Raw genomic sequence first — 24,560 nt, 5'->3', positions numbered from 1 at the left:
TGTTACATAACGTTTACCATACGTGCATGCTACGGGACTTGCAAACTTCAACACAAGCATTTCTCAAATTCACAACTACTCAACTAGCACGACTTTGATATTATTACCTCCATATCTCAAAACAATCATCAAGCATCAAACTTCTCTTAGTATTCAGAACACTCATAAGAAAGTTTTTACTAATCTTGAATACCTAGCAAATTAGGATTATTTAATAAAGTTACCATGTTATTTAAGACTCTCAAAATAATCTAAGTGAAGCATGAGAGATCAATAATTTCTATAAAACAAATCCACCACCGTGCTCTAAAAGATATAAGTGAAGTACTAGAGCAAAACTATATAACTCAAAAGATATAAGTGAAGCACAAAGAGTATTCTAATAATTTCCGAATCATGTATGGCTCTCTGAAAAGGTGTGTAGAGCAAGGATGATTGTGGTAAACTAAAAAGCAAAGACTCAAATCATACAAGACGCTCCAAGCAAAACACATATCATGTGGTGAATAAAAATATAGCTCCAAGTAAAGTTACCGATGGAAGTAGACGAAAGAGGGGATGCCTTCCGGGGCATCCCCAAGCTTTGGCTTTTTGGTGTCCTTAGATTATCTTGGGGGTGCCATGGGCATCCCCAAGCTTAGGCTCTTGCCACTCCTTGTTCCATAATCCATCAAAATCTTTCACCCAAAACTTGAAAACTTCACAACACAAAACTCAACAGAAATCTCGTGAGCTCCGTTAGCGAAAGAAAACAAAAGACCACTTAAAGGTACTGTAATGAACTCATTATTTATTTATATTGGTGTTAAACCTACTTTATTCCAACTTCTCTATGGTTTATAAACTATTTTACTAGCCATAGATTCATCAAAATAAGCAAACAACACACGAAAAACAGAATCAGTGAAAATCAGAACAGTCTGTAGTAATCTGTAACTAACGCAAACTTATTGAACTCCAAAAAATCAGCCAAAATAGGACGACCTAGGAAATTTGTTTATTGATCAGAAGCAAATGGAATCACTATTTGATCACGTTCTGGTGATTTTTAACAATTTTTTCGTGAACAGAAAATTTCTGGAAATTACAGCAAGATCATATAACTATCTTCCAAGAAGATCCTATAGGTTTAACTTGGCATAGACACTAATTAAAACATAAAAACACATCTAACCAGAGGCTAGATCAAAGATTTTTTTTCCTAAACAGAAGCAAAAGCAAAAAAAACTAAAAATAAAAATTGGGTTGCCTCCCAACAAGCGCTATCGTTTAACGCCCCTAGCTAGGCATAAAAGCAAGGATATATCTAGGTATTACCATCTTTGGTAGGCAATTCTTCAATCAGACATCTATATTCCTTAGAAATTTCTTTCTTTTTAGTAATTATCAAACTTTTAGGCACAAGATCGAAAAATTCATTCGTAGCAAAGGGTTCCTTAATGATAGCAAAATGATTGGGATGAATACTTATAGATTTAAGATCCGCAGTTTCCTTACTAGAGGATTCACTCTTATTTTTAGGAACATACATAAGCTTGGCAATTTTAGTAGGAGGACTTGGAGTATTCTTTATGGAAGAAAAAGCGGTTCCCAAGTTGGTAATGATACCCTCAAGTTTATCGATTCTAGTGGAATCTTGATTTATTCTCTCATTAACTATGGGTTCCTTCTCCTTAATATTTTTCAAAGTTACTCCTACCTTAGATCCATATTGGGTAATTTGGTTGTGGATCTTTTTATCTAGATTTTCAATTAACTCTATGGTAGCAACTTTATTTTCAAGAATTTCAAGTCTTTGCATTACATGCTCCAAAGTTAACATAGTTCCATTAACCAAAAGAGGTGGTGAGCCAAATAAATCTATCATAGCATTATAAGAGTCAAAAGTGTGGCTACCCAAGAAATTTCCTCCGGTAATGGTATCAAGGATATATCTATACCAAGGATTAGCACCTACATAAAAATTGCGGAGAAGAACTGAAGTAGATTGCTTCCTGGTAGATCTATTTTGAGCATTGAAATTCTATACCAAGCGTCTTTTAGATTTTCTCCCTCCCTTTGTTTAAAATTTAGAACTTCATTCTTAGGAGACAACGGAGAAGATATAAGACTAGCCATGACGACAGGGCAAGCAAACGAAAAAGAGGCGAACGAAAAAGAGAGGGCGAATAAAACGGCAAGGGTGAAGTGGGGGATAGGAAAATGAGAGGCAAATGGCAAATAATGTAATGCGGGACATAAGGGATTGTGATGGGTACTTGGTATGTTGACTTTTGCATAGACTCCCCGGCAACGGCGCTAGAAATTCTTCTTGCTACCTCTTGAGCACTGCGTTGGATTTCCTTGAAGAGGAAAGGATGATGCAGCACAGTAGCGTAAGTATTTCCCTAAGTTTTTGAGAACCAAGGTATCAATCCAGTAGGAGGCTACGCGCGAGTCCCTCGTACATGCACAAAGCAAATAACTCCTCGCAACCAACACGATAAGGGTTGTCAATCCCTTCACGGTCACTTACGAGAGTCAGATCTGGTAGATATGATAGGATAATATTTTTGGTATTTTTGTGATAAAGATGCAAAGTAAAATAAAAGCAAAGCAATAATAAAGTGATGGAAGATTGATATGATGAGAATAGACCCGGGGGCCATAGATTTCACTAGTGGCTTCTCTCAAGAGCATAAGTATTCTATGGTGGGTGAACAAATTACTGTTGAGCAATTGACAGAATTGAGCATAGTTATGAGAATATCTAGGTATGATCATGTATATAGGCATCACGTCCGAGACAAGTAGACCGACTCCTGCCTGCATCTACTACTATTACTCCACTCATCGACCGCTATCCAACATGCATCTAGAGTATTAAGTTCAAGAAAACAGAGTAACGCCTTAAGCAAGATGACATGATGTAGAGGGATAAATTCATGCAATATGATAAAAACCCCATCTTGTTATCCTCGATGGCAAACATACAATACGTGCCTTGCTGCCCCTGCTGTCACTGGGAAAGGACACTGCAAGATTGAACCCAAAGCTAAACACTTCTCCCATTGCAAGAAAGATCAATCTAGTAGACCAAACCAAACTGTAAATTCGAAGAGACATGCAAAGATAACCAATCATACATAAAAGAATTCAGAAAAGATTCAAATATTGTTCATAGATAATCTTGATCATAAACCCACAATTCATCGGTCTCAACAAACACACCACAAAAGGAAGATTACATCGAATAGATCTCCACAAGAGAGGGCGAGAACATTGTATTGAGATCCAAAAAAGAGAGAAGAAGCCATCTAGCTACTAACTATGGACCCGAAGGTCTGAGGTAAACTACTCACACTTCATCGGAGAGGCTATGGTGTTGATGTAGAAGCCCTCCGTGATGGATGCCCCCTCCGGCAGAGCTCCAGAACAGGCCCCAAGATGGGATCTCGTGGGTACAGAAGGTTGCGGCGGTGGAATTAGGTTTTTGGCTCCGTATCTGATCGTTTGGGGGTACGTAGGTATATATAGGAGGAAGGAGTACGTCGGTGGAGCAACAGGGGGCCCACGAGGGTGGAGGGCGCGCCCTGGGGGGGTGGGCGCGCCCCCCTACCTCGTGTCTTCCTCCTTTCTTTCTTGATGTAGGGTCCAAGTCTCCTGGATCATAATCTTCCTAAAAATCACGTTCCCAAAGGTTTCATTCCGTTTGGACTTCGTTTGATATTCCTTTTCTGCAATACTCTGAAATTTGCAAAAAACAAACAATTCTGGGCAAGGGACATCCACCTCCGGAGGAGAAGGTAGATCCGGTGAAAGTGAAGCGCACTCTGGCTGCCCTGGCAAAACCACCCAAGTCTCCGCCGAAAGGCAACTATGAGCGCAATTGCAAAGACATGAGCCGAAGCAGAGCGGTCGGGAAGTACAATCAGTGATCAAAGGCTGAAACAACGACGAGCAGCTGGGAAACAAATTGCCCAGCTCGGCGAACAAGCGAAGCAATCGTGCCCCCCGCTCAAGGTGCCTAGTGTCGATCCGAGGATGGTGCCCGGTTATAGCAATCTTGATGATTACCTGCCCGACGAAGTACATTATGATCCCATGGATGTGCAGATACATAGATACGAGTACGGGAAGCCTCTTGTCAAAGATGAAAAATCTCTATCAACGATGATGCGAAGATTGCATGATTGGTACTTGAAAATCTGCAGAGAGTCTCGGGGGAGGAGTACTTTGTATGCGAGAGTTAAACCGGAGCATGACCTCTTTGGAATTGAACTGTTGCCTATTCCATTTGCGGAGTTCTATCAGTTTTTCAATCAATTGGCCCTCGATAAAACAACGGTCACCTGCTACTGTCTGTAAGTACTACTACTTCTGTCATCAAGTCTCCCTATATAGCTCAGCTCTTTCATTGCATGTATTTATAATTATCCCCACTATATTATGCAGATTGAAGATCGCCGAATTGAAGAAAAGACAAATCGGTGATATTGGGTTCGTTAACACATATCTCATAGATGCAACTGAGGTTGACAAAAGGCCCGAAGAAACCAAGGCCAACTTGCTACGATCATTCAAAATAAATGAACACAAAGATATAATACTCTTTCCTTACAACTTCAAGTGAGTGTTACTGTCTTGTGCATATTCGGTTTCCCTTATATATTAGTCCAGGTTATAGTAATGTAATTGATGAGTTATGCATGCATGCGCAGGTTCCACTATATTCTCCTATAGATTATTCTTGAGAAGGGAGTAGTAACTATCTTGGACTCTAGACGAAAAGATCCCCGGGAGTATGCGGACATGACTGAAATCCTCAAGAAGTTAAATCGATCATTATCCACCATATCAGCAACTTTGTTCATTTCCTGATATCAACTAATTGTTTTCTTTGTCCGGCAGGGTTTGGAGAAAATTCACCAAAAAAGCTCCGGGACTGCCGAAGGAGCTGCAAATTAGACACCCGAAAGTAAGTACTATAGTAGCATGTTCCGTGCATCTCTAGTGATTCAAGCGCTAGTTTCATCAATACCATTTAGCATTCTTGCTTATCAGTTTGATTGACCTCTATTTCTTGTAAAGTGGTTGTGGCAGGAACAAGGGAATGATTTCTGTGGATACTACATCTGCGAGTCCATCTGTCACACGACCTGTGAGCGGGGCGGGTACACTGACGAACAATATGAAGTGCGTAAATAACAATATTCACAATTTTATTTTATTACCATCATTTGTGTTGAGTTTCATTCATTTATACATATATATATATATATATATATATGTATTGACCCCCATCTTCAAATTAGATGTTTCGGATGCGGAATGAACTCCTAGCACCAGATCGCATGCGAGCAATTCAAGAGGAATTGGCGGCATTATTTCTTGACCACGTGATCGCTGAAGACGGAGAATACTATGTGGACCATGCGTCCATAATGTAGGAGATTATATTTGTAAGAGATAATTATTGTATATATGTAGCCGGTAGTGTCGGACGATAGATATACGAGAACTTGTTGTTCGACCAATCTCTCGGAGAAGGAGAGGTGGTCGATATCACTTCTCTCTGTATGCATATATGTTCATGACGATCTTCTGTTTCCTTGGTTTGCTTACTAGCTAGCTAGCGTGTCTAGTCCTCTCTATACATATGTATAGTATACGTAGCGTCGACCAAGCACGGACATAAGAGAGGACACTTCTCTCTATTAATTAGCTATCTAACACAATATATGAAATACCTAAATTAACCCCCCAAAACCCCCAAACCTTCCCCCCCTTCAAAAAAAACAAAAACCCTAACCACAGAAATGCTGACGCGTGGAGGCCTATTGGTCCCGGTTGGTGCCACGAACCGGAATTAAAGGCCCTCCTGCCTGGGCTCAGCGCGCAGGCCACGTGGAGGCCCATCTGTTCCGGTTCTGGTTAGAACCGGGACTAAAGGGTCAGGGCATTAGTAACGACCCTTTAGTCCCGGTTCAGGAATCGGGACAAAAAGCCCTTATAAACCAGGACAATAGGCCCGTTTTCTACTAGTGCCCCTTATCTCCACCGTCCATGCATATGTCCTTTTTTTGGGATATGGGCCATGTGAGTATTGTTGCCAGTGATTAACAGAGGAGGAGTTTTGGGACATCCGCTTTCTGTCAGAATGGTGCAACAGTGTTTGCTGCATGGCTACGTGTTTGCAAAAAGAGTGGGCCAGCTAATAGAAAAATGCGGAACCTTGCTATACGTACGATGAATTTTCGTCCAACACTCAATACGATTAGAGACAAATCACAGATTATCAGTTTGTGGGCCATAGCATCTGCTCTCTGGTCGTACCAGCGTCCGACTAAAAAGAATCGTACGTATAGCAGTTTTGAAAAATGCGGGGCGGCTAGGAGAAGTGAGAAGAAATTTCTTTGAGAGAGAGAGAGAGCCTGCGTAGAAGACTCAAAGAGAGATTGTTTTGGCGAATTTAAAGAGAGAGGAAACATGTGAGAGAGAGCTTGCGCATCTGAATGTAAATTTCATTGCATGGCTGACTGTTGCATTTGACTTGAGAGAGAGATAAATATGGTCAAGAAGAAAGTCCCTTTGTCTGCATGTGCATGCAGAATCTTTCATGAGAGGGTGAGACACATGACGTGAGGAGAGAGAGAAATGTCCAGCAGATTATTGTATATACTGGGATTTAACTTCTGACGCATGTGCTGTTCATGGAACAGATCTCGAGAAAAATTGCAAAACACAAACGGTCTGAATATGGGATGTAGCGTGGGTGCATCTATCCTGGGTATAGAAAAACCCACTCTCTTCAAAAATATTTGGAGTAATTTTGAAGTGGGGTAGTCACGTAGATGGTGCGGAAGGAATTCTGACACCGTCACCGATCCACCAAATCCCCAATGGCGCCGCAGCCAACCTCCAATCTAGCACCACCGCTGGAGCCGCCGTTCTTTCCAACCCAAGACGGGCTCATGGAGGAAATCTTTGTCCCGGCTACCATGATGCCACCGGTGCCGGCTCCAAGTTCCCACCAAACCCCACTGCCGGTGCTGTCCATCGCCGATATCCTGGATGTGCTGCTCGAGGAAATCTTCCTCCGCATCCCCACCGCCGCCGACCTCGCCTGCGCCTCCACCGCTCGCGCTTCCTTCCACCGCATCATCTCCGACTACTCCTTCCTGTGACGATACCGCGCACTCCACCATCCGCCTCTCATCGGCATGCTCTTCGTCCCAGCCCAGCCGCCACACCCCTCCGCCGTCCCCGCCCGCGCCCTCGTCGGCTTTGACTTCTGCCGCTCCTCCCTCCTGCCATCCTCTGCCGACCGTTCCTGATGTCCAATTAACTTCTTTGACGGACTCGCCCTCCTCGCCGGCGCCCCGGTCGAGGAAAAAAGCGGCAGACGCATCCTCGTTGGCTCCGCCGAGATATGCGACTGGGAGCACCACAATTTTTTGGTCAGGGACCTTGCCGCGTGCGACCCCGTGCAACGCTGCTACGTCCTGGCTGCTGCCCACAGTCCCCGGCAATTTGAAAGCGCTGATCACTATGCCGGATCTCCTCAGTCTGGAAACGTTCCTTGCTCGCGACGAGGATGACAAGGACCCTTTATCATTCAGGGTGCTATGCCTCGTGGAATGCAGAATGAATCTTCTGCTTCTCTTCTTCACCTCTTTGCATGGACTATGGCATGTTCTCACTTACAATCAATGGAGTGCTGATTCTACATTGAGATGCTTCATTTCAAAACTACGAGTTTGGGCTATCAAGCGTTATTTCATCCACGGGCATTTCTATTGGCATTTGCATTTCTAGAGCGAGTTGCTTGTGCTTGACGTGTGCACAATGGAGTTCTCTGCTGTCGACCTGCCGCCTGAACAACTTGGGAATAGCAGTTTTCTGATTGTGGAGACGCTGGAAGGAACGCTCGGGATGCTCACTCGAGGCTTTGATGAGGATAGTGATGATGACCGATATTGGCTCACATATTCCATTATGAGAAATAACCAATGGCACTTTGAGAAGATCATCTGGTTGCCGGTAAAGCGTGCGATGGAATTAGGTTTTTGGCTCCGTATCTGATCGTTTGGGGGTACGTAGGTATATATAGGAGGAAGGAGTACGTCGGTGGAGCAACAGGGGGCCCACGAGGGTGGAGGGCACGCCCTGGGGGGGTGGGCGCGCCCCCCTACCTCGTGTCTTCCTCCTTTCTTTCTTGATGTAGGGTCCAAGTCTCCTGGATCATAATCTTCCTAAAAATCACGTTCCCGAAGGTTTCATTCCGTTTGGACTCCGTTTGATATTCCTTTTCTGCAATACTCTGAAATTTGCAAAAAAAAACAACAATTCTGGGCTGGGCCTCCGGTTAATAGGTTAGTCCCAAAAATAATATAAAAGTGGAAAATAAAGCCCAATATTGTCCAAAACAGTAGATAATATAGCATGGAGCAATCAAAAATTATAGATACGTTGGAGACGTATCAAGCAACAGTACATAATCAGTATTCTGAACTTGACACATACGGTGAGCACTAGATATTCAGTTCTTCAGTCACATAGTACCCGACCAAACCGTACCGATTGCATAACTTATATGCTTACATATACCAGCATACCTAACCAACATCAAACCCAAAATATTGTTAACTTATATGCTGAAACATATAATAGCATACCTAACTAAAGATTACCAGCAGCTTCCTCCTCCTTCAGCAACTGTGCCCATCTTCACTTCTACAGAAATTTGAGGCGGCGTGAGCGGCGCACCACACACGTAGAAGTCTTCATCTTGACCGCCGTCCTGTTCGATAGCTGCGCCACCTGATCCTGAGCCACCTCCTCTTCTTCCACCTTCACTATGTCAGGGAGGAGGGGAAGGAGCTCGACGTCGATGGGCATTGTCTTACCACCCTCAACGGCGACCGGCGCTACCATCTGCACGGCGTCCTCCTCGCCCTCTTCATCGTCATCAGGGATGACCAGTACCTTGTCCACGTCTTCCTCCACGACGTCAGAGCCCAACGGCTGGACTGGCGCCGGCACGTGGCGGACCTGGTACTCCGGGCTGACGGGCACTGGGAGAGCGAGCTCGGCGTCGACGCGCTCCGCCCTCGACGCAGCGCGTGCTGGATCTGGCCGCTGCGGCATGGTGGTGGAGCGGTACATCCACCACCTAGCGTGCTGAACAGGGGAGTCGCTCAGCGTGGCCTCTCGCATTGCCCAGACGAGGAGGACAGCCGGCGGGATGCCACGGCAATCGGGGAAGGCGCGCTTCTTCTCGTCGTCGGTGAGGACTTTAACGAGGCCATGCGCGTGGTTGACCAACATCTCTGTGCTGGGGAACCAGCCGCACACCTCCATCAACTGCGCACACCACACCTCGTCATCGCCGGCGAGCTCAATCATCGCTTGCTGCCAGCCGAGGCTTCTCTCCATAGAGGCGGCTGCAGCGGTCGCCGGCGAGCGTTTCTCGATCTACTGTAGGTGGGGATAAAGGGGAGTTCGAACCGGCGCCCGTGGGAGGTGGGTGAGTGCGTGGTGGGGAGGAGAGTGGTACAGATACTTATTTAATGGCATTTAGGATGTGGGGAGGGGAAATGTACATTATTCTTTCTACCTCCCGCCCCGGTCATAACACAGTAAATAATTGAAGCAAGTATTCTACTCTTCTTCCTTCTCCACTTTTCTACACATGATAAAAGACAAGATAAGTTAATGAATGATAAAAAATTAATAATCCACAATGCATACAAATACTTACTTCTGATTTAGTTTGCATTTCTTGCTACGTCTAGTGTGTCCTAGCAATTTGCAAGCGCCGCACCGGGTTTTCAACTCATCAAAAGAGAGTGGTCTACAATTTTTCGAGACAGGGTGTCTCTCATCTACCTTTGTTGCACCTTTGCTTGACACTTCCATAGGATCTTTAACAGCAATCATGTTGCCTTCACCATCGTCCACATATTCAACTCCGCACTTACTGATGTCATTTGTTTGCTTGATCAAATTTTCCTATAGCAGATCATACTCATGACTCTTAGTTATCACAACCTTCAAACTCTCCTGTAACTGATCCCACAAAGCAGGGTGTTTGCATGTCGCATGCATAGCTTCTGACGCTACCACACTCACCTGGCTATATTTCATTCTTTCCCCTGCCCCAGTCCAACCAAATCCCAACAGATGGCTTGTGCGCCTCGCAGGCAGTCCCAACCTTGCTTCTTTCGTGAACCGAACAAGAACTAAACACTTTGGTATTTCAGATATGTTCAAGTGCTCCAGTACATGGAATATGTGCTTGCAAGGTAGACCCTTTCGAATCATTCTTCTGCAGCTACACCTTATAGTTTCTACGGAATTTACTGGTGTATACTCCACCCAAAAATGGCGCTTCTGGTTATTCTTCCAGGCCATGATGTACTAGTATAATCCGTCTCCCAGCTTAATTTCTACAATCTCCATGCCGCCATTTTTTCTAAGATCATCTTGCAACATATAGAAGTTTGCTGGAGTGAAGACGTGAGAAGCAGCTATCTCAAGTTCCCTCGAGCTAGTAACTGGCACCGGTAAACTCTGTGAGGCCGTGCAGTCATCTCGCGCCTCGTTTTCACGGATACGCACAACGGCGTTCTCATAGTGCAAAATCATATCCACCAGGGTCATTTCACCGTCTAGGTGGAGGTGAAGGCATGAGTTCAGGCTTTCACTTCGCTGGTTGCTTTTCATGCCCAGCCAAAACCACTCTGTTAGATAAGCCGCGGCCCACAGTCTCCTCTTCTTATACATCTGTCTCAACATGTTACAGTTTTTTCCGACTGCCATCTTTTGGAAAATGCGTGCCATCTCTCCTCAAACGTGGCCGTGGACGTGCTGTAGTACATAAGAGTTCGGAACTCCTTCAAGGACTTGTGACTAAGGTGAATCTTCATATTTTTTCTATATGCCACGTACATATACGGTGCCACACATCTGGCAAGACTTCGCGAATTGCCTTAATCATCGCAGCGTCGGCGTTCGTGATTACACTCTTTGGCATCTTTTGACACATGGACCTCAAAAAAGTCTGCAGCAGCCACACGTATGTCTCTTCGATCTCGTCCGAGACTATGACACAACCAAAAACAGTGGTCCTTCGGTGATTGTTAAGACCAACAAAAGGTATAAATGGCATACCATAGCGGTTCATCTTGTACGTGTTGTCAAATACAAGCACATCGCCGAAGTCCTCATAGTCATGACGAGACTGGGAGTCGCACCAGAACATCCTATTCAAATGTCCTTCCTTATCTAGCTTGTACTCGAAAAATAAGCTAGGATCCCTCTGTTTCCTACTGGCCATGATGCCTATGGTTGTGGCAGCATCACCTTTTGAAAGCAGCTTCCTCTTCTCCCTGGCGCAAAGGTTGTATATTTCACGCCTGGTAAAACCAACACCTTCATACCATACATGTTTGCTGATGAAGGAATCCATCATGTCGTGAATTCTAATCCCTGCAGCTCCCATGGAGATTATCTCATGCTTCTGGTACTCTTTGATTTTTGTGTGGGACCAAAGAAAAGGTACCTCGTCTGGTCCTGCCAACATATGGCTATGCTTGTCCTCAAAACATTCAACATACCAAACCCCACGCTTTTGATCAAGCTTGACGGTCAGGTGTGCTTCGCAAAAGCAGCGTGTCTCGGCTCTGAGCCTACGGCTGTGTCCTTCCTCGGTTAGCAACTTGCTGTCACGTTTCCCTTGTCTGGAACAAACAAACCGCCTATAACGATATGATGTGACGGTTTTGCTATACCTGACCTTATTCTTTCTAATGCTGAAACCATTATCTCCAGCATAGATGTTGTAGAAATCATACGCAGCATCGTGAGACGTAAAAGTCATTTCCATTATTTGCATGAACATATCCCTCTTATCATCTGCACTGGCAGTATCTTGGACATTCTTTGCCCCATCAACTTGTGTCACCTACACAATCATACCACAGCCACGAAAACATTTTTCTATGGTTTAACATTACTTCCATAGAACATTGATTACACACATACCTCACTCATGATGATCGACGACTGCGACTCCCCAGAATCAGGTGGATCTAATGATTCGTCGTTAAGGCCTGTCTCCGTGTCGGATTCACCGTAATAGTCATACGCAATATGACATTCGGAAATGAGCTGAAAATACAAAACAAATACATAATTACTTATCATATAATATTCCAGAAGAAATCCAATTTGCATGCCAACAAAAAATTTCACTTCCGTACCTGACTATGTAATCTTCATTCGAGAGCTCCGAGTTGTTTTCCTGATCATCATCAAGCTCATCGATCAATAAATTTTCAACACAAAGATTTAATGTTGTCGGATGCCACCAAAAAATTACAACATGACAATGCCACTCACATTAAGATCGTCCCATTCGTTCCCATTCTCTAACCGATCTCCATGATCTGAATTTTCATCATCTGACCAATCTTCTATCTAGTCTTTCATCAATTCTCCAAACTCCATGTCTACCATGATATCAGTTAACTCCTCGTCCGCCATTTCCTACAACAAATAATATGTATCATCACATGTGCAAACATTATCAATGATGAAATATACAACACATAGCACATGATCACGAATGTTATGTAAACAACCGCAACCGAGGCCGTTCAGATCTGCCAAACCTAGTATGGAAGATGGCCACGGCACCCGTCGTGATCACTTTCAATTGCGAGGAACTACACGATCTCAAAACCTAGCTAGATCTGTGATTACCTCTGCCGTCGGATACCTAGGTTAGCCGCCACATCAAATAACGATAGAGGTGGTGCGCACAGCCGACGGCAACCGACGCTGTGTGAACCCTAGACTGAAGAAACCCGGATCATGAGGAGCAGAACTACCGGAACAAGATCCACGATCGCCTGCGCCGCCGGGTAGCTAGGTTACCCGCCCCGCTATGTTAACCACTACCACTGGCGGCGGTAGTTCGTTAGATGTTGTCGCGAGCGAGACTAGAGGAGGGACGCGGGATGTGGTACCTGTGCGCGCTCGTTGGAGATTCACGACGTTGCCGCGCCCGTTGTCCGACGAGATCGCCGGCGATGAGATAGCCGCCGCTGGAGATCTACTACGTGACTTATGGAGCTGCGTCAATGCTCACGAGATTGATGGAGCTGCATGAATGATTGGATTCGGCAGGTCTTACATGGACGTGGGGTCGTGTGATGTTTTTTTTGGACCAGGGTATTGTACGTATACGGTCTGGGTTATACATGGCTAGACAGGGCTTGGATCTGGGCTACGGCGGGCCATGAAAAAAACAAACTCACCGGGTCAAAAATACCCCTCCGAAATTAGGTTAGGGGAGCACCGGAGCAGGGCTCGCCGCCGCCGCCGTTCCTGAGAGAAGAAAAGCTCCACGGGCCATTCCTTCCCAAGGCCGAAACAAATCCCCTCCTGACCATCGTGATGGCGCCGTCCATCGCCGATATCCTAGATGTGCTGCTCGAGGAAATCTTCCTCCGCCTCCCTGCTGCCAAAGACCTCGCCCTCGCCTCCGCCGCCTGCCCCTCCTTCCGCCGCATCATCTCCCACCATGCCTTCTTGCGCCGCTACCAGGCCCTCCACCCGCCGCCTCTCATCGGCATTCTCAACAATGAGAAAGCCTTCGTCCCAGCACAGCCGCCGCACCCCTCTGACGTCACTGCCCGCGCCTTTGCGGGCTTCGATTTCTCTTGCTCCTCCTTCCTCCCCTCCACCGTCGGCCGTACCTGGAGTCCAATTGACTTCTCTGACGGACGTGTCCTCATGGCCGGCATCCTGGTCAGAAATTTTGTTGGTAGACGCATCCTCATGGTCTTCACGGTGTGCGACCCAGTGCACCGTCGCTATATCATGCTGCCGGCCATCCCCGTTGACCTGAACGCGCTGGTCCATAAACGGGAACTCCTCGAAGTGGAGACTTTCCTTGCTCCCGGTGAGGACAAGAAGGACCCCTTGTCATTCAGGGTGATATATTCGACGGTAAATCTAATAGCCGACGGACCGTCGGGTATTACCGTAATAGCCGACGGTAGTTATAATGGTCGTCGGTTAGTGTCAACTCACGAGTATTACTACTAATACCCGACGGTATAGTAGAATGCTCGAGTGTGAAAATCCACCCCTCTGTTATCCAACTTAATGCCCGACGGTTGATCGTAAAGCCCGACGGTTTTTCCTACACCCACGGGGATTACATGTAATGCCCGACATGTTTCCCTACACCCACGGGGATTACATGTAATCCCCGACAGTTAATTGTAATGCCCGACGATTTTTGGTACACCCTCAGGGATTACATGTAATGCCCGACGGTTTTTGCCACACCCACGGGGATTACATGTAATGCCCGACAGTGAAATTTAATAGCCGAAGGTGAAAACAAAACTCCCACCTATGAGAGGACATGGCCGACGGTAGATATGTGCCTCTCGGTTATTTGAGAAAATACCCGATGGTGTATAGTGATAACCGGCGGTTGACTTTCCCTCTCGATGATATGTTTCAATGGACAACATATGTAGAATGACCGATGTTATATTCCAGATAATTCAGTATAAGAAGATTCCATGAACTAACATCTAGCATTGCTATTGTAAGCGAGTGCATTATGTTCTTTTTCACAATTAATATGTAGGATGCTTAAAAAATTGGTACATGATAATACAAATATGATGTTTAAAAAAATTGCACTTACAAAAGTACTAGTTTGATAATTTCTTAGTCATGTACTTCTGTAACTTGGCTTGTACGTATCTTTAGTTTTTCTAATAAATGCAACTTTGTCTAGAAGGACCACGATCTTTACGTATATTAATTATTAAATGCAAATGTGTCGTGAAGTATTAATTACATCTTGAATTATAACGAGGATGAGTGTTGTTTTTTTAATTAAGAAAGTGGAATGCTATGCATACGATCCTATACGTACATATGATCCTTTTTGTCCGAAGCAGTGCAACCATTCTTTTTCCTCCTAACCAAGAAAGTAAAAGGGAGGCATCACCCTTTCTACAAAGAGTCTGCCACATGGAGCCACAGAGGCCTTACCGTTTCAAAGTGCTGTCGTCCCCTGCATCGGTGAGGCTATGTTCGTACAATATGAACCTGTTTGTATTTTTCATCACCATTTTAGGTCCTTAGTAAACACGTACGGATGGTCATGAAGTACTAGTACTATTGTGACTTATAACAAGCCCGAGTTCCGTATTTCAAAACTAAAAAAGAGTCATTATATACATATGATTCTTTACGTACAATCCTTATCAGACACCACAAACACAACAAATCGACCATTAAGCGGTGGTCATTCTTTCTTCCTCGGGAAGAAAAAGGGCGATCTTGCCAGCTTCTCTCCCAAGGAGAGTTCCTTCGCCGCCGTCCTTTGGTGGCTCCCCTCCGCCGACGACCTCGGTCGTCGATGCTAGGGGGATCGCCGGATCCGTGTGTGTGTGTGTGTGTGTGTGTGTGTGTGTGTGTGTGTGTGTGTGTGGATAGTTTTAGGCTAAAGTAGCTTCGTTTTTAGGTTGCTCATCGTCTTGGCTTCGGCGGCGGCGATGGTGGTGGTGAATAAAGATTCTTCAAATCCTTCCCCAACAAGTCGATCGGCCCTATGGTTGGGGGTGGTTTTGAAAACCAGCCCGTTCAAGCAAGGATGGTGTGCCGGTGGCATCCTCGTGGTGGACATGTGTCCTCGGGCTCCACCATTGCGACGACGTCTGCCCCAACATCGGCGCGAAGCTTGGGAGGTAGTCCAGGAGCGGATGTAGATTGTGGACTGCATCGACGACATCTGAGAGACGAAACGTGTGCTGGGTTCGTGGTTGATGGATGCCAATTATGGTTTCCTCCTTCGGCGTCTTAGTCGTGCCGGGGTGCTAGATCTTGAGTTTGATAGTGTGTCTGGGGTGTTGCTTAGATCTGATTCGTCCAACAACAATGACTTCAGTTTTGGTGAGCCACCTTGGAGGTCCACAAATCTGCATATCAGCGATTGAGCTGCGTCGCGAGCTTGGATGAGGAGGTGATATGTCGTTATTTTCTTCAGTGGAAGAATAAAGTATGTTTAACAATGAAGGTGGACTCAACCAAGTATCACATTTATTCGTGTGAGCAAAGGTAGCTCTTATTATTAGGTATGTCGAGCATATATGCCCGACTCACAAGTCTCACGTCGCCCCTCGCACGGGCGACATGAGAGGACCCAATTCCTAGCTGTTGGAACCACCTCCTCCCCTCCCCTCTGTCATCGCCGATGGTCGGCACTAGGCAAAACCCGTGCGTGCAACAGCGGTGGCACAGGTACTGCTCTTCCTCTAGCGGTCTTCAAGGGGCACATGATACCCTGAATCGTGGGGGTGTTGCTCCTAATTCGATCAATGGGTGCGGCGGCCGGATCCTGGCGACGATGTTGGTAGTGCCGGTCAGGACCAACGACTGGAGGAGGGCGGTGCGACTGGGCGTGGTCGGTGGCGGCGGCGGCAGCCGGTGAGGCCCAGATCGTCCTCGGCTATAGACTTATTGATGTATTAATTTGTAAGATTTTGATGAATAATTAATAAAATGGTTGGGTGCATGCAGAGGCCAGTGTTAATCCTCCTTTTGAGAAAAAAAGAGTGCACTTTGTCAGTCCCCATCCACACATTATTGAGTTTATTAAAATTCTGCAACCCATATTTCAATGTGTATAAATTCGTAAGTGTATTTAGGGATACAGTACATTTTTAAGTGTGGTCAACATGCGCGGGATGAAAGTTTCAACCGACACGCGAGATGATTCTCGAAAAAAGAAAACCAATTGAAAAAAAAAACACGCGCGAAGGAAAAAAAATCGAAATAGCCCACGCGGCACGAAACCACGATCTCAACTTCCTCTAACCACCCACTGGGCCGTCGTGAACCTTGCCACCGCCCAGCTCCAGATTAGCCTCATTCCCACTCACCTCTCGATTGGGAGCCTAGAGCAGTTCTCCACCCAGATCCCGTCTCTCACCCGTTGTGGCAGCGACCGACAGCACTCGACAAGTTACGGTGCTAGGTCAGTGCCTCCTTTCCTCTGTCTCCCCGGGACTTCCTTTCTCCCCTCGCCTTGATCTCTTAATTTTTTTTGTATTCATGCAGCAAAGTACGGCGACTGGTAGTGGCGGAAAACGGCGAGGGCTAGCTGTTGTGGGAGCGGCGGCAGCACGGGCTGATGGGCGAGCGGGGGGCAGGGGCGCAAGGCTGATGGCTGAGCGGTGGGGCATGCTAATGGGCGGCCGGCGCCGTGGGCTGATGTTCTGCGCTGATCGGTTCTCATTCGCATGCAGGGTAAAGGAGGCGAGAGATCCACATCTCTAGCTGAACAGCCGCCCGAGGAAAGGTCTTCTCCCTACCCAGCCAGAAGTTTGATCCTTCCGATCGAAGAGGTACCATATCAGGTATCACCATAATCAAATCCCTTCCATCTGCTTTTTCTTAATTCAGACATGCTGGAGTACATATGTTTCCATTCATCTGGATTTTCTACGAATCATTGTCAAAGCAGATCCTATCCACCGGTGAGATGGCCAAATTTTGGTAGTTGCACTTACGTACCACCTCTTTGGTTTCATCGTACCAATTACTCCCCAGTAATTTTGGAGTAGTACTTATATGCAATCTATGATTTTTTTTGTGGGTAGAAAACTTGTATTACTCATGGCTCATCATACAGTCCTCTTTACAAAAATCAACGACTTCTGGGGGGCCTGAACCCATCCAGACTACGGTTCTATGTTCAGTTCTAGCAGATTTTGCTAAAAAATCACTAGCCACATTTTGACTTTGACCAATATGAGTAACACAAGTCCGACGAAGAGACATCAAATGTTTGATCTCTGCAACCAATGAAGCATAAACAGACCTATCCGTTCCTATTCCATTCACCAAGTTAACCGCTGACAGCGAATCCATCTCCATGTGTATTGGCAAGTCCGATCTCTGGATTGAAATTGATAAACCCTCCATGACCGCACATAGTTCAGATTCTAGTGTGTCTCGACATTGGAAGAGTTGGCGACAGGACGAGAAAATGATGTTGCCCAGATGATCTCTTAATAACATACCAGCTCCTGCACTTCCTTCCTCCGTCCATGATCCATCCGTCTTTAGTTTCGCCCAGCCCGCCAAAGGAGGAGACCATTTAACAGTGGGTGCCTTGCTGGAAATAGCCTGAAACGGTACTGTTCTAGTACTCAAAGAGACCACTTCTTTACCTTTGGATGATCCATGGGTCGTTCTCTGTATTGAAAAAATCAGAGAATCCAAATATTCACAGAGAAAACGGCGAGAGGCGGTCATCGGGGCCAGAGTTTTGTTGTGCACCACCTCGTTCCTGTTATGCCAGCAGCGCCACAGAGTCAACAGCAACTTTGCACGATCCATCTCCCCTAGTGGATGTAGAGCATCAAGCAGCCACTCAACACCAGTATTCACTATCTCCTTTTGCTTGGGCAGTTGCCAAACTTCAGACATGCAGTCCCATAGTTGGGTAGCTAGTGGGCATCGACAGAGAGCATGGAAACAATCTTCAGTTTCCCTATCACACACTGGACACATATTCGACACCTCCAGATTTCTCTTCTCCTTATTCTTCCATGTAGGCAAGGAGTTACAGCAGCTCTCCAGGCAAAAAAATTTATAGACGGCGGGACAAAGCTCCCCCATATCATCTTCCAACACGCTCGACGGCCATCAGGAGCAGCGCTGGAAGCTTGTGCATTTCCTCTAGTAACTGCATCAAAGGCCAAGTCATAAGCAAACTTTACTGAGAAAACGCCCAGCCTACCAGGTCCTAGTCTGATTGATTCTGAATGTCAAATCCTTGCTAGCTAGGATTTCAAATACGTACGATTCACACAACTATGCTGGCAAAACTACTACATAAGAATAGTAGTACTAGTTTAGCTTCGTACAACTACTTGTTCCAAGACATTCTAGTATCTTGTGGGTGTGTTATGTTTGCTGGCCCTGGTGCATATCTTTGGGTCGAGAAATGTGTGTGTAGGTCAGGGGGAAAAGGCATCAATTGAGGCAATGAACTGACACATATGACCCGTGGAATGGTGTGTTTCCTAATGGATTGTTCTTTTCAATTCTATATATCTACAATAAGATCTTACCATGATATTTTCTCAAAGTTGTGTCAATTTAATGGCACATATCCAGATTTTTCTTTAACTGATGGTAGATTTGCCATCTTATCTTGTTCCTGAATCATGTTGTATGTGTCGCCTTGGCATTTTAGTTCTCCATATAATGATTTATGAACACATAGGCGTTGATGTGGATTTTAGATTTACTTACTCTTTACTTTAAGTTGATAAACCGTTCCTCTTGGTTAACTTGTAGAGTTGATTACTAAAGCAAGTTATCACAAATAGCAGTGAATTGTATTCAAAGATCTAGAAGTACTAGTCTGTATAACCCTGTGCATAAAAGGTGCAAAACAATAGTCATTTTATTTTTGTTCATTTTTACTTTTCAGTTTCCATTTGCAAGACGTATGGTTGGAAAAGGATTGAAGTACTGGTGTAACACTAATAATTCTTACTAAGATGTGATTTCTATGTCAATGTGTAGATGATTCCTGAACAAGTAAGTTTGTTCCTTTTAGCTCAATTAAATGTCAGCTGCATTATATCATTTTTCATCTCTCTTATAAAAAGTCTTATAGTTTCTTAGGTATTGGTAAGTCATATTGGAGATAAATTGAGTTGTGATAATGCTATGATACTAATGATGACAATGGTACCTATGGCAATGTGGGAGATTATATATATGGCGATGGGCATTACGATCAAGACGACGATAATGGTGATGAGTCTGATGATCTTCGAGTCATGCAACCAAGTGAAGTTATGAAGTTCATGGACAATTTAGCTTATGCACAATGTTTGGACCATTATATCTTAGTCACTATTTTGTTTTTCATTTGACACTTCTTAGATGCGTCAGTATGGCCAATGTAATATTAATTCAACTCATTAGACATGTTATACTTCTTGTTGTTATGCTAAATAAAATATATTTTCTTTGATCATGTGTAGTTGTGTGATTCTGAGGTGTATTTGAAAGGCCAATATTTTGAAATACTATCGTCATGAATCACAATTTCTTGGTAAGCAATGTGTAAGGGTGACTTATTTCCTACAGTGCAACAAACATCTTGGGTACACAATATGACCACAGGAACTTCCGAACATTGGTGAATTTATACAATTGATGGTGCTAGAAAAGTCTCAACTAAAGGAATCCCCGAAGAGTTCTATGCACCAACAGTAATCATATAAACTGACGGTTTGGCACTCCTGTCGGTTATAAATAACCTTGACAGTCAAATATACCGTCGACTATTAAGAAAATTGACGGGGGGCAATAACCGCAGGAAAATAAATATCCGACGGGGAACCATCGGCTATAAGTGTCGTCGAGCTTCTGATGATCAATTTATGTCTAACGGTTAACCGTCAGCCTATTACCGTTGGGAAAGATAGTATCTGACGGTACCGTCGGATATATGTGTAATGGCCGACAAAGCAAGGCCGACGGGAGATAGCCGACGGTCACCCGTCGGTTATTAGGGTATCCGACGGTGAACTTATATATCCGACGGTGATTTGACCCTCGAATATAATGGAAAATCTAGTAGTGTATGCTTGGCGCAATGCAGAATGAATCTGTTGCTTCTGGTCTTCTCCTCACTAAATGGACAATGGCATGTTCTTACTTATGACCAATGGGGTACGTCGGCCACACTTGCTTCATTTGTGAAGTCTGATCCTGGGCTGTCAAGTCGTCAATTCGTCCGTGGATGCTTCTATTGGCATTTGCAATTGCAGAACAAATTACTTGTGCTTGACTTGCGCGCAATGGAGTTTTCTACTGTCAACCTCCAATCTGAGTCACTAGGGAGTAAAAGATTTCTCCTTGTCGAGGCAGAAAAAGGAATGCTCGGGATGCTCACTACAGGTAACGGCTATGATAAGGACGTCAAAGATCGCCAAATTTGGCTCGCGTATTCCATTCTGACAAATAACCAATGGCATGTGGAGAAGGTCATCCCGTTACCGGTAAAGGATTTGCATCTAGTTGGTGCAGCCGGGGGATTCCTGCTCATGTACACGGTGTACTTAAAATATTCACGAGACAAGCTGGAGTTTCGATACTTTTCGGTGGACCTTAAGACTTTCCAGGTCGAGTTGTTCGCTGCACTTTGTAAGCACTTACCTGGACGACTGTACGCTGATTTCCCAAACCCACCTGGACGACTATACGCTGGTTTCCCACCATCACTGTGTGCGCCAAATATATGAAGCGGTGAGCGTGTTAACTACTCTTCGCTTACTTTTATTTTTCTTTGTTTCAGTGTTACGCAACAGAAATAAGATTCAGGCATTCACTATATGAATTGGTCGAGTTCACATCGTTTCCCATTTATAGTCTTACTAGTTGAATGCCCGTGCGTTGCCACGGACACACAAAATATGAAGTATATGATGTGAAAAGATTACTCGACAAAGTGATAGCATGGACTTGGATATTTTAAATGAGTGCTTTTTATAGAATATATTTTGACAAAAAAACAATGTCATAGGTAATTCAAAATCTATGAACATGGACAAACTTGCATTTAAATGTAGATAATAACTAAATCATCCGTGAAATTAGCACATCCCTTAAAACACCATAGACACAAACAAATATGACGAAACAGTCACCTACATAGTACATACAAACCAAGTACGTGATAACTACACTTACAAATTGAAACACACAATCATGCGTAATAGGCATAACCAATGTCTACTATCTCTACTACATGCGCCGAGCTTTCTTTGTATACATCATGTGTCGGGGATCCTTTGTAGACAACTCGCTTGCTAGGAAAGCCCACCTCCACTCAATAAATTGCTGAACAAACTTCATATCAATCAACCCACCTATTATTTTCTAGCGAATATCTGCAAAAATATATATTATAAATGTTGCATTTAATAATATTTAAAATTTGTCTACATATGTTAATAACAATCGTAAATAATTGATTTTTAGTTAATAAAAGTCATAACTACTCACCATCAAGTGCGCGTGCTGCAGTATGATCCGGATTGAATGCAAGGGTGGTGTAATTTGAAGTTTCCAGATTTCCTATTGCCAAGATAAAAAATATATTTAGGTTGACATAACAATACACTTCCTTAGAACATGCAATACATGTATTGGTATAGATGCTTCAATTACCGTATTTGCAATCCTTCCGAAGCATAGTGGCAAGGACAATAGATTTATTGCCTTCAGTTGTTGACCACCTATATGAGTTCTGAATCAAGTTGCCACCCCAAATCCCAACAACTATAAGTTTGCCCCTACAATGTGGAATTTTTTAAAATGGTAACCATGTCAAGGACTTTTTGAACTAATTTCGATTATTCGGTATAAAAGAGTTGGAACTATTATGTACCAAGTACACATGGCACATATCCATGAAGGTGACCTCTCTATATATTTCAGCACCTGGGTATCCCCCAATGCGTTCATGTCCATCATAATGAACGACTATGCCAATTATGTCTGTGTCAATTATCATTAGTCAAAATTATATACCAAGATTATCTCTATGTTAGTAAGTATTATATGCTTGAATGCATACCTACGAAAGTGTTTCTTGGACACCTCTGAACTTCTTGGAACGGCATCAAATGCTTGGGATATGTTGGAAATTGAAGTGAGAGAGACTCAACAAATGTCCTTGCGCTGAAGGAACACTCATATGTGTGTTGAATGTATCTACACTCCAGTTCTTCAAAGTTAGGCCGCATAGTAACACCATGAATGATGTACTTACGACCCATGTGCAATGTAATATTGAATCTATTCACTAAATCTTTTCCGGCAACTATAGCCTCGATTTTCGCACCCTTAGAATTGTTTTAGGAAATGTTAGATGATGATAAAACAAATGTCTATTTTAGCAATCTAACATGCTTGAGACTTACAGTTTTGTCCATAAGAATGAAGTGAAGCTTATCACCACTCGGATTAACCGGGAATTTGACATCTACCCTCACGCAGATGCTACAAGTCCTGAATGTATCAGAATATTCGATGTCGTCGAAGTCTATGAATCTATAACAAATAGCTTAAATTAGCTAACAGGGTTTTCCTTTTCTTTCAAATATGAGAAAGCATGTTAAACTTACCTAGGCTCAACTGGTTTTTTTGTGAAGTTTGCAAATGTCCGCTGACGTCTAAGGTTAATTGGCGCCATCTAATACAGTTTAACAAAATATGTCACATTTAAATTTGGAAGCAACAGAGTGGCAATAAGGATAGATACAAATCAATAAAATTCTAACACACATGCATAGTACCTCTAAAGTTTGCAATCGATGCCTATTGTTATTGACTTGTATGATAGCAAAATCTGTCAATTGCTGAAGTATATGGACTTTTTGAAATAGATGCCAATCATGCCATCCGATACAACAAGAACACAAAGAAATAGAAAAGCAATGGCAGACCACGAAATCTATAGTCATTTTTTTTTCATACCCAGAAGAAGAACCTGCTGGATTTTCGAATGCCGCCTCCAACTTTCTTCTATAAAACAACAGTAGAGCTTGAACCAGATTTCCTGGGAGCAAAGGACATGTGAAAACAAATGTTTTTAGAGAGGCCAATAACTGGACCAACAATAACTTGGAAAAGGAAAATTCATCAAAGTTGTACAACAGGACTACTAATATATATGTGGCCTGCAGCTGCCAAAGTAAAAGAACATCTTTGAGAAGTGAAAATTGCTCTTTGAGAAGTGAAAATTGTTCTTTTGTCGCTAGATTCGGCCATGGCGACGAGTGCTCTCCCACCATTTCACTTGCAGCTAATAAAGCTTAGCAGGAAGAATCAATGAATAATTGTTAAGGTATGCACATGCTGGCTCTCAGATTAATTTTTTTAATGGCTGAATTTATGTATGCATAGTATGAATATAACGACTGAACCACGGGCATTCAGGTAGTATAATATTTAAAAGAAAACTGCTATCAAGAAATGAAGCAACGTTGGTTCAAGCCTCTAAGATGCAAGGATTTACTGGGAGAAGCATAGATTGCTAAAGGAAGGAGCTGAGCTCCATATCTCTCTCATGCATTATTTGTTTCCATTACATCCAAAGAAACTGATTGGCGGGAATGTATGTTACCTTGTTGTGTGGCAGGTAACTTCTCTGTTCAGGCCTGGCCTGTATGTGGAATGTCGCAGGTGACCGTGGATGATAAAAAGCGGCAGTTGCAGCAGAGCTGGATGCGCGTCGTGACTGGAATGCGGCGAGTCTGGCCTGGTCCACGCGCCGCCGAGTCGGAGCAGCGCCACACGCGGTGTCGCGCGCACCCAGCCGAATCACGTCGACCGCCACCGCCCCTTCACCACGCACCGAGGGCAGGCACGAAGCCGTCGTCCGCTCCACTGCTGCCGCTGATGCCGGCGCGAGGTGAAGACGGCAGCGGTGGCCCGATGAGTAAAAA

At 44.3% G+C, this 24,560-nt stretch overlaps 1 protein-coding gene across 1 annotated transcript; it reads right to left on the bottom strand.

Moving 5' to 3' along the window:
- Nucleotides 1–22,962: 22,962 nt before the first annotated feature.
- On the bottom strand, nucleotides 22,963–24,259 carry LOC125523927. Its single transcript, XM_048689001.1, has 3 exons — nucleotides 23,409–24,259; nucleotides 23,238–23,305; nucleotides 22,963–23,163 (listed from the first exon to the last, which is right to left on the bottom strand). Exons 1-3 carry the CDS (start codon nucleotides 23,904–23,906, stop codon nucleotides 23,001–23,003), a joined length of 729 nt encoding a protein of 242 aa, XP_048544958.1. The 5' UTR covers nucleotides 23,907–24,259; the 3' UTR covers nucleotides 22,963–23,000.
- Between the last annotated feature and the right edge of the window lie 301 nt (nucleotides 24,260–24,560).

This window comes from Triticum urartu, chromosome 7 (genome assembly GCF_003073215.2).
Source record: "Triticum urartu cultivar G1812 chromosome 7, Tu2.1, whole genome shotgun sequence".
Lineage (NCBI taxonomy): Eukaryota > Viridiplantae > Streptophyta > Magnoliopsida > Poales > Poaceae > Triticum > Triticum urartu.
Note: the sequence above shows the minus strand (reverse complement) of the source record. Positions and strands in the feature narration are given on the sequence as shown.